This window comes from Cibotium barometz, chromosome 2, assembly GCF_041138505.1.
Source record: "Cibotium barometz isolate CiBa-2024 chromosome 2, ASM4113850v1, whole genome shotgun sequence".
NCBI lineage: Eukaryota > Viridiplantae > Streptophyta > Polypodiopsida > Cyatheales > Cibotiaceae > Cibotium > Cibotium barometz.
This window is the reverse complement of record NC_141047.1, coordinates 32506144-32524066: the sequence shown is the minus strand read 5'-3', so window position 1 is coordinate 32524066 and position 17923 is coordinate 32506144. Positions and strand designations below refer to the sequence as shown.

At 41.8% G+C, this 17923-nt stretch overlaps 1 protein-coding gene across 1 annotated transcript in view; it reads right to left on the bottom strand.

Annotated features, from left to right (window-relative positions):
• LOC147640954 (uncharacterized) overlaps nucleotides 1–9708 on the bottom strand; it is a 49307-nt gene extending 39599 nt beyond the window's left edge. The window contains exons 1-9 of the mRNA XM_086816805.1: nucleotides 9005–9708; nucleotides 8836–8905; nucleotides 8196–8732; nucleotides 7928–8113; nucleotides 7726–7839; nucleotides 7567–7625; nucleotides 7403–7469; nucleotides 7195–7246; nucleotides 7013–7105 (exon numbers count right to left, since the gene is read on the bottom strand). Coding sequence (XP_086672931.1) covers nucleotides 7013–7105; nucleotides 7195–7246; nucleotides 7403–7469; nucleotides 7567–7625; nucleotides 7726–7839; nucleotides 7928–8113; nucleotides 8196–8732; nucleotides 8836–8905; nucleotides 9005–9060 — 1234 coding nt within the window. The 5' untranslated portion in view covers nucleotides 9061–9708. The remainder of the gene's footprint in view (nucleotides 1–7012; nucleotides 7106–7194; nucleotides 7247–7402; nucleotides 7470–7566; nucleotides 7626–7725; nucleotides 7840–7927; nucleotides 8114–8195; nucleotides 8733–8835; nucleotides 8906–9004) is intronic.
• Nucleotides 9709–17923: the final 8215 nt, after the last annotated feature.

The following is a 17923-nucleotide window of genomic DNA, read 5'->3' as shown; positions in this document are numbered from 1 at the left end:
GCTTTTACACGACATAAACCTTCAGTTTCACATAACATGGTTTTCGGCTACGGTGGCTATGATCATATCCCTGATTCTTCCATGTCCAAATTTGATCCCAAATCCTTGGTTATAGTTGTCAATCCAAAGCTTACAGATTATGGGATCCAGAGACGAAGTCCTTAGTGATTTCTCACGTGTTCACTTTGTTGAACCCTCGTCCAATGATTCCCAAATCCTTGGTTATAGCTCTCAATCCAAAACTTACAGATTATGGGATCCAGAGACAAAGTCCATAGTGATTTCCCAAGATGTTCACTTTGTTGAGCCCTCGTCCAATGATTCCCGATCTCACCCCGAGCTTACCATAGAGGTTCCTCATCCTCCTGCTTCTTCCACGACACTCCCACCCCCCTCAGCTTCTCCACCCCCAGCTTCTCCATCCAAAGTTTCTCTGCTCTCAGCTTCTCCTACTCCTGCATCTATGCAACGGAGGATTCCCATTCCCCCACGCTTCCCCAATGGCTAGAAGCTACTGTTCGTGACTCTCATCTCTCAGATGTTGATCTTCATTAGCTTGCTGACTCCTCAGCAGCACCTTTGACACGGGTACAGAGATTACAATAGCTTCGTCATTCCTGTAACCTCACCTTGATGAGTAAAGTGGTGCAGTCATATGAGCCTACTATAGCTAAAGAGGCTTTTGCTCTTCTTGAGTGGCGGGCAGCCATGGAAGCTGAGATTCATTTCATTCAAAGGAATGGTACATGGGAGCTTGTGAACCGGACTTTGCATAGACAAGTCATTGGGGTCAAGTGGGTCATTGTCGAACCCTCGTCCAATGATTCCCGATCTCACCCCGAGCTTACCATAGAGGTTCCTCATCCTCCTGCTTCTTCCACGACACTCCCATCCCCCTCAGCTTCTCCACCCCCAGCTTCTCCATCCAAAATTTCTCTGCTCTTAGCTTCTCCTACTACTCCTGCATCTATGCAACGGAGGATTCCCATTCCCCCACGCTTCCCCGATGGCTAGAAGCTACTGTTCGTGACTCTCATCCCTCATATGTTGATCTTCATTAGCTTGCTGACTCCTCAGCAGCACCTTTGACACGAGTGCAGAGATTACAATAGCTTCGTCATTCCTGTAACATCACCTTGATGAGTAAAGTGGTGCAGTCATATGAGCCTACTATAGCTAAAGAGGCTTTTGCTCTTCTTGAGTAGCGGAGAGCTGGTACATGGGAGCTTGTGAACCAGACTTTGCATAGACAGGTCATTGGGGTCAAGTGGGTCTTTAAATCCAAGTTTCCTACCAATGGTTCTCTAGACAAACACAAAGCCAGATTGGTTGCAAAGGGGTATTCTCAAATTGAGGGAATTGACTATGAGGAAACTTTTGCCCCTACAGCCAGATACACCACTATCCGGACCGTTCTCGCTCTCTCCGCTCATCCTCACAGGCTCGACATTTCTTACAGTGTCACTATTCTCAGTCAGTTCTTGTCCACTACTAGACATTCTCATTGGCAAGCCGCTCTCAGGGTTCTTCGATACTACATCAAATGGGCATTTCATTCACTATTGACAGAAGGTCCAAGCATGGAGCTCCATTGATTTAGACCAGAATTCAAGGATCATTCCACCTGTTAGGGTGGAAGATAGATAGTACCTTTTTCGAACCGGTTGTTCCGAAAGGATCTAGCCTGTGTGCCAGGTTGTGTTGAGATTAGGGAAGAGATCTCATACGATTGTTGCAACACTCCTTCAGCACGTCATCCGGAGATTTGACGAACTTATGTTTTTTTTATCATCCTCAATCTGATGGGCAGAAGGAGAGGGGGGCATCAAGTTTTCGAGGTTATGCTTTGTGCATACAGTCCAACTATCCAAGCAACCATTTTACTAGGACCTATTGTGTAGGAGAAACAGGAATTAGGGTTAGGTTAATTCATGTGTGGGAGACATACACAGAGAGAACAAGGGAGAGAGAGAGAGAGAGAGTTGTGGGGATAAGTCAACTCACCCAGTGAGTGTGTGACTCCCCTATCACACATGTATATTGCACTAGTACACATAGTGCACTTAGTACATTAAAAGTACTAAGTGTACTATGTACTATAACTTATGGGCTTGTACACACTATAAGGGTGGGCATAACGCCTTTACCCCAACAACCTCCCACTTAAAGGTAAAGTGCCCTTAAGTAAAGGAAAAGAAAAAAAATTAGCATGTACATGATAATATACAAGGCCATATCAAGGCTGAAACTGGCCTCATCCAATGCCCATCAAGTGTCTGCAATGAGCAAACTGCTCCGGAGGCAAACTCTTTGTCAACAGATCAGCCGGGTTGTCATCCGTGTGAATCTTAACAAGCTAAATTTGCTTGTTCTCTATCACCTCTCTGATGAAGTGATACTTCACATCCACATGCTTCGTCTTTGCATGAAAGACAGGGTTCTTTGCCAACTGGATGGCACTCTGACTGTCACAATGCAACAATGGAATATCCCCTGTATAACCCAAATCAACCACTAACCGAGATAGCCATAATGCCTCCTTGCAAGCCTCTGTGGCTGCAATATACTCGGCCTCTGTAGTAGATAAGGCTGTGCACTTCTGCATCCTGGATATCCATGACACAGCACCTCCTGTGAATGTAAACACATAACCGGTAGTAGACTTCCGGTTATCTGGATGACCGGCATAATCCGAATCCGTGTAACCATGCACTAATGCATCCTGTTTGCCAAAGCAAATGCACATATCCTGTGTGCCCTTCAGGTATCTCATGACACCTTTCACTGCTTCCCAATGCTTCTTGCCAGGGTTGGCCATGTATCTAGAAACCACTCCCACTGCAAATGCAATGTCCGGCCTAGTAGCAACCATGGCATACATGAGACTGCCACAAGCTGAAGCATACGGAATCTTGGCCATATCAGCCCCGTCTCTATCCGACTATGGGCTGTCCATAGCACTGAGTTTCACATATGGAGGCAAAGGAGTAATATTAGTGCAGATGAAGGACTCCTTTGCAGCAGCCCGTGCAAATCTCTACAGTTCTCTGATGAGACCCTTTTCTGTGCCAAAGTGTGCTCAAGCGTTGAAGCCACCTGTAGAAGTGATTAGCGGCGAGTGTGGTGGGCCTTGCCCAACCGAAATCCTATCGCAGCTCTGTGAGGGAAAGCGGGCCTGCGCTTACTCTTGTTGGCGTGGCAGTAGAAAAAGGCCACCAGAATGCAGGGACGCCACGCAGAAACGCCCACTGCCTACGTGTCCGCTCCACGCTCGACGCCTAGTATTCGATGGACGCCCGCCTGTGCGCTTGACTCATAGACCCATTCGCACGTAGACGCCGCCGCTGGCACAAGCCTCATGGTGGCCCTTCAGACGAAATGCCCGACTGTTGTGCCTTACGCTACGTTGGAGTTGGATACGTGGAACGGCGGAATTGCTTCGACGCCAAGAGGCAGGTGCAGCCATCGCTATCGATGGTTCGCTAACGGACGCCCAACGCTTCTTTGCTCGCCTGCCTTCGCCTAGCTGCCGCCGACTCAAGTAGCCAGCCGACGACTTCGCCTTGTGTGGGCTGACCTGATTTCGCCCAACCACGTAGGCGAAGGTGACTTCGCCTACTTACGCGGAGTAGCCAGTTGAACGCCCAACGGAGCTCTTACGCCTTGGCTTCCTTGCGCAGCAGCTTAGCCCCTGCGGTTGACGCCCGCCTGCCTAGGACTCGCCTGTTGGAGCTGTCGCTATGAGATATTGCTGCTCAGCTGTTGGTCTGCGTTGTAGAAGCACAAGAGAGAACTCAGCGCCTGCACCTTCTTCTCCTCTACAGCAAATTCGACACCACCAGTTGGAAGTTCAGGCTCTGATACCAGTTGTGTAGGAGAAACAGGAATTAGGGTTAGGTTAATTCATGTGTGGGAGACATACACAGAGAGAACAAGGGAGAGAGAGAGAGAGAGTTGTGGGGATAAGTCAACTCACCCAGTGAGAGTGTGTGACTCCCCTATCACACATGTATATTGCACTAGTACACATAGTGCACTTAGTACATTAAAAGTACTAAGTGTACTATGTACTATAACTTATGGGCTTGTACACACTATAAGGGTGGGCATAACGCCTTTACCCCAACACCTATGATTATACTAAGCATATAGTTCTGACAAAAGCTAGATTATATTTGGTAGGAGTTGGGTTAAAACCAAATTCCATGAGACTTTGATGGCTTGAAGCAGACACAGTTGTGGTGCCTGATAGTTTCAGGAGTCTATGAGAGGGTGGTACGATATCCCCTAGATACGAGGATTTACTATATCCTGAAAAGGATGGGTATTGTTGCAGCTAGCATACAGTTGTCTCAACAATTTCAGGTTTCCAATTCCATGAGGAATTGGAGAATTCAAGGATGGCTATGTTCTTCAGGAACCTGAGAAGGTTCTGTTTTTTCTGTCTTGTTCCCACCGTCGTATGCTAGAGGAACAACAACTTCAATTGGATATTTCCTTAATACATGGCTATGTGGATTTGATAGACACGTATAAACCTGATTTCGGAGATTGTTGATACATGTAGCTAGATTCTTCTTCATTTATTTCCAAGAGTGGAAATGTCCTAAGTGGGGAGGAATGTTACGTACCTAGCACTAACCCTTGTGGTTAGGAACAAATCCAGCACGATGGCTAAGGTTCAAATTTAATAAATCCAAGGTTATTGGCTATTTATGACACGATTGTCATTTATAGCAGCAATAAGCACTTTATAAGTGAGTCTTGGGTTACTATTGATTCATTGCGGTCTCGACCTCGAGACGCCACGGCTAACTGGCATGGAATCGTGGGAGTAAAACCTTGGCCCCTGGCTCAAGGGAGGTTTGCGGAAGCGAACCTATAGATGGGTGGTGAGCTTGCCTGCACCCTTCTTTGTTTGTACTAATCTTGTTTATGCATGTGTATTAGGTGATTCGAGGCAGGCACTGGCAGTATGGGACACGAGGGCTGACTAGCATGGGTTCGTGGGAGTGGAACCTTAGTCCCTCACTCGGGAGAGGTTTGTGGGTGCAAACCTGCGGTTGGGTGGTGAGCTTGCCTAAACCCTTCTTTGTTTGTACTGATCTTGTTTATGCATGTGTATTGGGAAGAGTCCCTTACATTTGCACATTCAAGTGCAGACAGAAGAGGACATTTTCCTCACTAAAACCAAGGTGGACCCTAGTTGCTCCAAATGGAGAAGGATGGTACAGATGATGCAAAATAATGTTGTTTCGCCTTCAGCATATATCCAACATGTTGGCATGCAGTACTTTCCCAAGAGTGTCCAAAGTTGTTGGTGGTGCTTGGAAGGTGGACTCCAGCAACAAGCTAGGTAGGAGGGGATATCATGCACATCCTACACTTTGGTGCCACATGGACATACTTAACCTAATTATGTGCCAATTTTGTGATGAGCATTGTGCTCCTACGTCACTCCTAGTCCCGACAGAAGAGGACATTTTCCTCACTAAAACCAAGGTGGACCCTAGTTGCTCCAAATGGAGAAGGATGGTACAGATGATGCAAAATAATGTTGTTTCGCCTTCAACATATATCCAACATGTTGGCATGCAGTACTTTCCCAAGAGTGTCCAAAGTTGTTGGTGGTGCTTGGAAGAAGGTGGACTCCAGCAACAAGCTAGGTAGGAGGGGATATCATGCACATCCTACACTTTGGACCTTGGTGCCACATGGACATACTTAACCTAATTATGTGCCAGTTTTGTGATAAGCATTGTGCTCCTGTGTCACTCCTAGTCCCGAAACATGTAAGGCTAGTCACCGTTAAGGTAGGCTTAGGTGGGTTCACACAATCTTCTGTTTGTGAAACCTGCCCAGTTTTGTACCCATTTGGAGGTGATGTATTACAAATGACTGGCAGCTTATTAGGCCGTGTGCATGGCACCAGACATCAGGTCAAATCGATAGAGGAGCTGTTCCATGAAATCGATAGAGGAGCTGTTCCATGAAATTTGGGCCGGTTTAGGCAGGCTGGGCAGGTCGAGAAGGTGACCAAGCCTGTTGGTTTTAAAAAAGGGCACGTCAAGCAACCAAAAACCAAATCGAGCAACAAACATTGCTAGTCGTGGGTTGTTCACGCAGGCGGATAGCAAATAGGGGTGTGTGTCTTATTATGACCTCCCCACCATAGTTGTTTCGAAACTCGTGTCAAACGCGGTGAGATGCTTAGTACAACCTGTATCATTTCTTGTTGGGTATCAATGCTCCACCCTCATCTATGTGATGACAGGAGAACCATGGCCAACTCTATGTTGTAAGACCCCTTTATGAGGAGAAGCCATTTTGTGTAAGAGTACTATGAACGCCCAGTAGACCCAGTTTGGACACCAGGATGGCCATAGCTGGCCGAATGGTCAGGAAGACGCCTTCATCATGCCAAATTAGGCTACATGCAAGTGCGGGCTGATATGATTGATTTGACCACACTATGGGTTTGGGAGGCAATCCCGGGACACTGCCCTAGGGATGTGGGGCCCATTTAGGGACAAGCCTAGAAGCTTCTAGTAGGATCTAGAAATTCTAGACCTAGGTGAGCCTAGGCTACATGCAAGCTAGGCCAAAAGTGGAGCAATGACCATATTCTTCTCCTCCGAGATACATTGCTGCCACGTCATGAAAGATTGTAGACCTAGCGGTTCCAGCAATAGACAAGTTCTGACATACAAGATCAAAGTTTCTCTGTCCAACATCTTCATGATAGATCCTACTCTGACTACCAACACATCTGAATCTTGGTTTCTAATAAATGAGAAGGCTCAAACTTCATATTAGATCCCATTCTGACCAGTGAGTACCAACACATCTGGCCCTTGGTTTCTTGAAATAAGAATGCTCACAGCATCAATTTTTTGGCACAGCCTCTCCAAAACTAGGCGATCATAAAACTTCATAAAAGATCTACTCTATTTTTACAATGAGGAGGCATATATATCTAAATAGGCAGACTATTTAAAGCATAAGTACATACCAGTTTCCCAGGGTAGAATATTGACAAATATAGATAAGAACCAGGGTCCACTGACCCACGACACCTGAACTCCAAGAGTGTCCAGATGAGTCACTGGCAAGAAACCATAAAACAAAATTATCAGCTTCCCTGATCGATTGCACAGCTTTCCAAAAGGTAGAAGGAACCTCAAATAAGCTCACCTAGCCTTGGAAAATGCTGGCGCACCAGGTCCTCTAAAACCAATTGGTCAACCTAAGACCAGCACTTTGCAAATCAAGCTTGGCAAGAATTTGGTCTAAAAAAACATTGCACAATCACAAAGTTGGGACCCTTTGAATTCAGGGTACAATCAAATATCTAAAGACAAGCATTGGCTAGACAAACAGAAACCTTCATGCACTTGCAAACCTGTGACTCCAACATCTTCTCTGAGTAGTATCCTTCGAAACAATCATCTAATATACCCGTCAATGTCCTGTGATTTGAACCACATGGTTAATTCTGCGTGCTGGAAAGATAACAAGCTCAGAAGCTCATGATCATCTCAACAAAGGCTGACAAAGTATTCATACCAGAATGCATTTTCTTCTGGCATCATCAATAGAAGAAGCCCTGCAAAGAAGTTCATTGCCTGCATACAAAGCACTTCAAATCAGTCACTGCATGTCTCAGTATTTGAGCGTGTTTGGTGCAACTAGGTTAAAGAATCGAGGCACGTCCTCTTCTTATACCTGGCAGTATCCCACGTTGGGATTATGGCGGGCATATGCAGTTAGGAGATGGCGGAGTGCATTTCTACCATCCTCACCCAGAGCTGGATGACCTGGAAAAGTCCTGGGTAGGTCCTACACAATGCAAGACCAAATATAGCTTACCCCATGAACTTGCATAAATGGGATCGAACGGCCATGTGGAAGATTATCACCCAATTACCTTCTCAATTTGGTTCGTCCATTTCTCAAGAATCCCAGTATCTGAAAGCTTGTAGTCTGGGGAGGTATGGTTACAAAGACCTCCTGAGCCATTACCATCCCCTCCACCATCTGCCAGCAATGTCAAAAGAGCTTGGTAATGGCCGTGCACCCTACGTGAGCTTGATCCCACAAACACTTGCCAAAGCTGTTCAAAAATCCAGCTTGAAGCAATCAGAAGACAGCCTATGGGATTGATTTTAATTCCAGGAGATTTAAGGTAACCCTACCTCGCCCCTCAAGGCCATAGGAACACCACCTCCGACCAGTGCATCCAGCTCTTCTTTCCATGGGCATGGCTCCTCCTCGTGATCGCTGGCGTAATTAGATTCTTCATTAGAAACCTCCAGTGAAATATGCGTACCATCCTGAACCACATCCGATCGCTCTACGTCATAAAACTCCTCATCTGAATCATCCTCGGACCCTTCTGAGGTATACCTGGTGGGGCTGGAAGCTCTATAAGGCTCCACTGCAGTAGCTAAACTAACAACTATTGCTCGAGTCCCATCGTTGTTCTGTGCAGGGCTCTTCTTCTTAAAGCGATGTTGCAAAGCTCTTTCCACAGAACGAAGACAGGGGCGTATGTGGCCCCATGTCTCGAACTTTCTAGAGCCTTCCTTCTCTCTCTTGTGACCATCTGTTTTTCTTGCAATTCCAGGTACAACACGGTCAGCATTGCCTTCTACAGACCTTGCAAGGTCAGCAGAGTCACCATAGGTAATCAAAAACTGTTCCCACCTTGCTGACCTTTCCACTTCTTCTTCCTACAAGAAAGACACATATCAACTCCGTGAATATGCATGCAAAGCATCGGCTTCATCAGGTGTAACATAGCTACATTGTTGAAACAAAATGAAGGAGAGCTACCTCATAAATAACAGCATACTCTTTGTAAAGCTTCAGATGATGAGGCCGCACAGTGAATCCATATACATCCCTGTATTGTTTCAAAAGCCTCTTAGCAAAAACAGATAGACCGCAAGAGACAGCAAAAAACCATGGTGCAATCACTGTAGAAAACGAAGACAGGTTTCACCTGCTGAGTTCAGTATGCGTGGCAGCCGATGGGACCTTGGGGGCACGGTTTGCCATTTCTCATTAAGAACAAAGCATCTTCACAATCTGCAAATCACCATAGCTCATGGATCTGTGTTTCTTCTCTGTGCAACACCTAATCTCACCAATTTCCGGCATCATCTAAAGTCGATCATCTCTCTGTCAAAGGTGCTGGGCAAGGCCAAAGTTACTGCTTTTGCTTGCCATCTGGCACTGCAGTAAACCATATGGTTGCGATGCAAACAGCTACCCTAGACATGGCAACTGACCCTACAGTGGAGAATCGGAGCAACAGAAAACCCTAGAAATGCCTTAGAAGATAAACCTTGGAAAACCCCAAGCTATAGCTAAGAATATCAGGCCATCGCAAACCCTAGTAAACCCTAGAAATAGCTACACTAGGAACGAATCGGACAGAAAACCCTAATAATGGATCAGAGGGTAAAACCCTAAGAGAAGGCTCACACACAGATAGCACTCACAAGCTTGCATTTGTGTGTCATTGTTTCGCACGCTGTCACGCAGAGCGCACATTTAGGCGTAACGTTAAAACCCGAGTTTTTGCGCCCCGCAGCGCCGACAACGCAGGTGCAGAACGAGCAGCCTAAAGAACACACACACCGTCGTCGCCTTCAAAGTTGGCTTTTGCACAAAATCATGTCTCATCGAAAAGATGATTAGAATTTAGAATTAGTGTCTATCATATTATATTAATATATATTATCTACTATTATCTATTATCTATTAGTATAATAATAATAATAATAATAATATAGAGCCTTCTTACTTTACGATAAGGGCACCACAAATTTTACCCTTCAAAAGAAAGGTTTCATTTTTAAATTTTATTAAGGTTGCCTTTCCAAATTATAAAGAAAATATCCTAGTCTTAACTTCTCCCATCTCTATCGAAGATACAGAAAGAAAAAATGCCAGTCCGGATTTTGCCCGTCTCTATTGAAGAAAGAAAAAATGCTAGTCCAAATTTTGCCAATCTCCATCGAATATGGGTGCCAAATTTCAAATCACATTAATTAATTAGATGTGGGGAAGATAAAAGTGGAAGGACCTTAGTTAAAATGGGGGCAAGATTAAAGTGGGAGGACCTTAATTAAAATTTTATGGCCCTTTCTCAAATATTCTACCGACAATTAAAAGGACGACGACATGGTTGATCGGTGCTACTGCTGCTGCAGGGGGGAGAGGGAGAAGAGGGATAGAGCGATGGAGGAGGGAGAGGGAGAGGGAGAGAGAGAGAGAGAGAGGACCCAATCCATGGGGGAGAGGGAAGCGCGGTTGATACAGGGGGGAGAGGCAGAGAGCGCTGGGCTAGCGATTGGAGAGAGAGAGAGAGAGAGAGAGAGAGAGAGAGAGAGAGAGAGAGAGAGAGAGGACATGATGCAGGGGGGAGAGGGAGAGAGCAGTGGAGAGGACGCGATGTAGCGGGGACAGGGAGAGAGCGGTGGAGAGGACGCAATGCAGGGGGGAGAGGGAGAGAGGGGTGGAGAGGATGCGATGCAGGGGGGAGAGAGACAAGGAGCCAGAGACAGAGAGAGAGAGAGAGAGAGAGAGAGAGAGAGAGAGAGAGAGAAAGAACACCTTAGGCTTACCTAAGGTCTTAATTAATTAACCAGACCCGTTAGGGCCTAATTAATTAATTAATAGTGAATACCTGAATATGTATGCACATATTAAAAACATGAGGTTTAATATGAGCCCTTCAAATGAAATTTTGGGGTAGCCCTTCAAATTCAAGGGCTTCCTAAGCCTCCATCTACATATGAGTGCGTACATTCCCCTCCTCATTTTCATGAGATGCCAAATTCACCTACCTTCTACTTTTTGCTCTCTCATTTGCTTTGCAATCATAAAGCAATCTAACTTGAACTAGTTTCAAGGTACAATAATTGTTGAATCCTTGTGCAAAAGGAGCCTAATGAAGGGGACTAGACGTTTGTATCCATGTTATAAGAAAATGACAACTCATTTTCTCCCAAAGTTTGAGCATTCATTCCTTCAAATGGAGGTGTTATCTACTCTCGTCCAGGGGCATGAGGGTGTGTGTCAGCACCCTTTCCCTTATAGGCCCATGTTCTCTTTTTGAATGCTAACCAAAATCCTTTTTAGGTGTGGTTTAACTCCAACCCGCTCCAAAAATAAGCTGATACCCCTTTCTTGAGCATTGCTCAAATAACAGGTGACAAAAAAGACAATTGAATTGGCTTGCATATGTGGGGCCTTTCTGAAAGCATTGTTTGTATGGTAGGTCACAAAAAAGGCTTATTACTAGGCAATGAAGGCAATGGCAAGTAAGCCAATGGATCCCAAACCTAACGTCTTAGTTAGAAACAATGCTTGATTAATAACAAATCCACCATTGTGAATACATCATTGGATGCAGTAGAAAATAGGTCTGTGAATTTAATTTTAAATTTTATTAGTTTGTTTCATGATATGTACTCATTAGAACTGCATTGCAAATCCATGAATTGGTTAAAATTTGTGTGAATAGATGGACTTAGCTTAGCATGTGAACTCCCTCTTGTGCGTGGGCTATAGGGCCCTTCCAAATTAAATTCTTCATTATTGTTTACAAGAGGGAGGAATATTAATTAAATAAAAAATGATTATTAAGTCAATTTCTCCCTTCTTTGGCGATTCACTATAGCAAATCATTTGTAGTTCTTTTATATAAAAATTTTAATAAAATGAAAACTCCCTCTCCAAACCCAACATGATTTCACTATAGCAAATCATTTGTAGTTCTTTTATATATAATGAAAACTCCCTCTCCAAACCCAACATGATTTCACTATAGCAAATTATTTGTAGTTCTTTTATATATACAATTTGCATCTTTGCCATTCCCAGATCATCTTGTTGAAGTAATTCTACCTCAACCAAGCAAGCCAAAAGTTGTACTCTCAACCAAGGGCTAGTGGGAAAGCAAAATGCACCGTAGCGAGAGGCGCTAGACGTCGTCTATCAACAAGGAGTCTTCAACGTATTAACCCATAATAGGAGGCTTTTGTGTACAAAATGTAGCAAATACGGGCTCTCTAGTCAGGGCAACAAGCGAGGGGCAACTACATGGTAGTAAGTGCACCATATAGAGCAGCCTAAATCAAGTTCAAATCTGGTCCAAAACAGTCCCAAGTACATTCCCAAATCTCTTGACACTTAACGGCCAGCTCTACACCTTTGCATTGTGCCTTCACTAGTGTAGCCATGCTCATTCTCTCTATGATCAGAACCCGCATCTCTCCTGCTCCAATATAGCTCTCATTAGTGCTCCTATCATATCAATATCTTTTTGAAATAAAATATCGTGGCCATGCTCACACGATCCTTTGAGTTCTCTGCCTTAGCTATTATAATTATAATTGTGAGTATTGTAAGCATAATCACAACATCTTTGTTCTTTGCAAGTACAATTCTCACACTTGACAATCAAGCATAATCACAACATATTTGTTCTTTGCACAACAACAAGTACATCTCTCACACTTGACAATCAAGCGTCGGAATCTTGGAAACATTGACATAAGAACATCATCGTGACATTCTTGCCATAGGGGAGTTGTTAAAACTTCCAAACATTTATCTATTTCCCTTTATTAGTCATGGGTTCTTTGCCAAAAGTTTCCCAAAATTTTGAATATTTTTTAGTCACGAGTTTTTTGCCTCGGAAGTCCCCCAAAAATTGAATATTTTGTAGTCGTGTTTTTTGCCCAGAAGGACCCCAAAAACTGATATATTTTTTTCATTCTTATTACAATGCTTCATTACCTTTTAACCCTTGCTTTGAGTGAGGGGGTGTGTCTTGATGAACCGTTGTAGGCTGTCTCTTGGGGAAGGACATGACCTTTTGAGTCTTTCACCCTAAGCCATGCTACATGGGCCTCTGAGTCATGCTTTTATGCTTCATGAGCCTATGAGCCAGTTGCGTGGACCATGTCTTATTTCTTTGCTAGTGTTGGAGCATATAGATTATTGAAGTTTTGTCAAGCATTATCTCCATCACTCCGAATGGGTGGTTTGTCGGGTATTGCAGAGATAGTTTTGTTTATGAAGATATGAACATCCCTTATTAAGGTCTAGGTCAACCAATGAGGCTTGATGCCTATAAAAGCACATACTAGGGTGGTTCTTATAATCATATGAGTATTATTTAAGTTGTGTAATATATCTTTCGTGTGGTCTATCACATCTCTCTCTCTCTCTCTCTCTCTCTCTCTCTCTCTCTCTCTCTCCTCACCATTGTCATGGCTTGAACTTTATCTCTCTCCTTGAATCCTCATCTCTCTTTTCACACACTTACATCATGGAAATCTTCCACCCTCCATATCTTGCTCTCTTATCCTCATCCTATGGATACCAACACTAACCACATTACAAAGCTACCTAAATTCATCTCTCTCCTTGAATCCTTGTCTCTCTTTTCACACTTACATCATGGAAATCTTCCACCCTCCATATCTTGCTCTGTAATCTTGATCTTGTGGATATACACAAACACTAACCACATTGCAAAGTTACCTAATCATAGAGTGAGAAATTTTCAGGGGAGAAGCATGGTTGTGCTCTTGAACATATTAAATCTTGGTTACATGAGAGAAATACATAATCTTATGCAAGATTCCTAATGACACGCTGCTCAAAAATCATTCTAAAATGTTTTATGGGTAAAGATTTAAGTTGATGGCATGGTCTAAACCAACTTCTGTGACATGGGACAATGTTCTCAACAAGCTTTTTGCTCAAAGGTTCTTTTATAAGATGACGAGCTCCATTGTCATTATGATTGGGTTGACCTACTCATGATGGCAAGTGGTGGATTGGATCACTATATTTGATAGTTTAAGGAATTATCACACAAAATCTTAAGAGATGGAGCCTTTAATAGTTTATCATTTCATGTGTGGACTACTAAAGGATTATCAACACAATATTATTTATGCACCCAAAGTAGATTTAGAAGAAGCCATAAAACTAGTAAAGGGCTTTGTTTGACCATGGCTTCATAGTGTATAGGGATTTCCACTTCTTATAGGGATTCCACTTAAAATCAAAGGAGAGGAAATTAAACACTTGCTCCTATGGGGGTGGACAAGAGTATGGAACCGCATGTTGAAAGTAATTGTCAAAGGAAGGAACATAGAGATTTGTTTTGCCCACATTAAAACCAAATCAATACTAGAATCCAAATACTATGAAGGGAATATTAAACCTTGCACCAAGCATAAACAAAAAACATAAGATAATAATTAAGCGACATAATATTGGGTGCAATCTCCCCCCAACGTGTGTGGCTCCTTCTCCCACACAAGATATTTAAATCGTATTAATAAAAATAGCCCTTAGACCCATTAATAGAGTGCTTTTCCAAAATTGGGCTTTTCTTTTACAAAAGTAACCTTTGTCCAATGTCTAAGGTATTAAAAATAACCAACAACTATGTACAATGGGCCTACCCATAATAAATTAAAATGGTGCACACATGCACACTTAGAAAATAGACACCTAGGTATGTGTTCACGTCTAATGTCCTCATCTTCATCCTTGTACTTATTGCCTATACTAACCTAAATCCATGCAAGAATATATTTAACATCAAGTTTTAAATAGAATCACCCACGATATTGAGCTAAATACAATGAAACACTAGGTGGTCCCAATACATGTTACATGTAACATTTGCTCTTGCTTGGATTGCAACTGACCTTAGTTGCGTGTTTGTTAATATGCGTGGATGAGATATTGATGGAAAAATCATTCGTGCATCCACCTAACATCTTCAATTGGATGGTTCTTAATAGTCATCTTCAATTGGATGGTTCTTAATAGTCATACTACCAAGTATCATTTGTAGAGTATGGATGGAGAGCTTTTAAATAGTACTAAATGGTAAATATCTAAATTGTGTTGGTGAATTAAATGCATGATGGAGAGCTTTTAAATAGTACTAACTCTAAATGGTAAATTTTGAAATAGTGTTGGTGAAATGAAGTGATGAGAACTCAAGTGTCGAGTTGGTCTGTATGAATATCATGATTGTTATTGTCAAATTCCTTAATATATATACTATCTTGTACCAATATGAAATTAAGAAAAAAGACGACAACAAATATTGTAAAAGTTTCTTTCAATGTGAAAGGACAATAAGTAACATATACTCATCGGTGGGGGGCTAGCCATGTGAGACATTGTCTAATCACACTTCAAAATTCGGATGTCTTGAGTCTTAATAGCAAATGATGCTCGGACATGTATAGTATCTAGAAGATACACACTAGACATCAGACTACCATGATTGTTTTAAGTTTGTGTTTATCGTAAGTATCTAAGTTAGGCTTTTCAACACTTTGGGAAATCATGATATTTGAACAAATATTTTATCTAGAATAAAAGTCGTTACTATTGTCATTTCTAAGTTTGTACTTGAGGTAACTCATGAAATTTCTAAAGTGTTTCTAGTTTTTTATCTATGGTCCCTATGGTCCCTATGGTTCCTCCTTCTTTCTTGATTAGAACAAATCAGCTCTTACGTGTATGGTACAAGTACAAACACATCAACATAAATCCACGCAAGCATATACTTAGCATCCAGTATTAAATAGAATCACCCATAGTACTTAGCTAATGCATCGTAGAGAGAGGGAGTACACGTCACATGTAGAAATAATCATCATCGTCAAAAAGCTTATTGAGACGTGTTGTATACACTTGGCAATAGCTGAGACGTTACGCTAAGATATTTCCTTGTAAACATTAAAAAAACATGAAGCAAGTCACTTTAAAGAGGTCACACATATATAACCTTTACCATCTATATCTATGTTATTGAATTTTATTTTAATCATAGCTTAAACCTATATCTTACAGTATTAAGATGAGGAGTAGTCTGGTTGGTAGACTCATGGTCATTCTATTTGACATTGTTTTGTTAAAATCATTTTGATCCCATTAGATTTTAATCTCTTTTGTGTTACAATCTATTTGACATTGGTTTGTTAGCATCATTTTGAACCCATTAGATTTTAATCTCTTTTGTGATACAATCTATTTGACATTGGTTAGTTAACATCATTTTGAGCCCATTATATTGTAATCTCTTTTGTGATACATTTTGATGTATGTAACCAACCCTTAATGTGATAAACTTGCCCATAGATCTTTGATCATGGTGTTACAGGTACATGCTCCGAGGAGGGTGTGAGGAAAAAAAGGTATTGTTGTGTTGAAAAGATATGTTTTATATTGTTTTCTTTTTCATGGAAACTTTAACGAAGCCTTCTCAATGGGTGTTTATGCATAGTTTAGGTTTTAATTTTGATGACCAAACTTTCATTTTTTCATATTTTCCCAAAAGAAAACTCAAAGTCTTTAAAATTTGACCTTAATACTTCCAATTTGAGATTGGGTGCATTCATGCTTGATCTATTATTTAAATCCCCAAAAGCCATCTCAAAAACTTAAAATTTGTATAAAAATCTTAAAATTTTAAAAACATACAGTTGTTCAAGCACATCCCAAAAAAGTACGTGCACATAATCATTTTATATGTCATACGATTCATATTGTACGAGATAAAAACAATGATAAGTTTATCTACCATGGACAAATATAAAATTTGACATGGCACAAGAGATATTTCATCACTGGCTAACATGTGTTAACCTTATTCATATAATTTATTTAATATGTTTTACATTTAGAAAATACACAAGATAATTTGATTTATACATGAACAAAATCATCTGGCATATTATTTTATAAGTATTATATAAGTCAAAAAATACGCGCATATTTTCCTCATATTTTCATATTGTACGTCATACACAACATCAATCATAAGTCATTGAATATAGGCCAAAATCATTTCGTACATGTTAGTGATAATTTGGCAAGGATCAAGAGGAGGCCAGTAATTTGATGCTTTAAGCAAACATCAATGGATCAAGGCCAAGAGATAGAACATTATGCTTGAGGACGAGAAGTCCAAAGGAAAGTAATGTGCGAGGATGGGAAGTTTAAAGGAGAGTAACAACACCCATGGCAATAAGAGATATTGCGTACTATCACTTGCGTCACATGTGAATTCTAGATCTAGGCCAAGCAAGCAAGAGAGGGTAGGCAAGACATGACCTATTGGTACTTATGCATGGAGGACCAATTAGCAAGGAAAAATAAAGGGTGTGGGCTTGTTTGTTCACATCTAGGGTGTATGGAAGTTGATTTAATGGCTTGTTTGTTCACATCTAGGGTGTGGGCTTGTTTGTTCACATCTAGGGTGTATGGAATTTGATTTAATGGCTGGGTAGTTATTTAGTATGTTTCATACATGCATAATGCGATTTGGCTTTGGGAGATTATTGCTATTTTGAGGTCTTCTTTCTCACAATTCATGGTTGAAGTTATGAAGTTCTTTGCATGAGATTATATGAAGATCTTTAGAGCTTAGAGAGGATTCTATCAATTGGTATTAAAGAAAATAAAAGAGGAAAATCTCCAAGCCTGTTTGTTATGCAATTTTGTGCAAGTCAAGAACTCTAAGCATAGAGGAAGACTTTGGGTACTTGGTGTTTTTTATATCTGAGTGATTTCTTAAGGATAGAGACCCAACAATAAGAGGGAGTGATAACCAAGATGGTGTTATATGCACATTATATACTAGGAGGCTAACCCGCATTAGGCTTTTGAGCATGGGAGCATGGGAACAAGCTCTAGTGGAGCATGGGTTAGGGCTAACCTTAGGGGTTGAGTTTAGGGTCAGGCATCTAAGGGTCACACATGGGAAATGGAGAGTCAAGAGTCACTTGAGGGCATTCCTATATAATAGGGGCATGTGGCACACTCAAGGGATGTTCTATTGTGTAGATGATTGTATCTACTCACC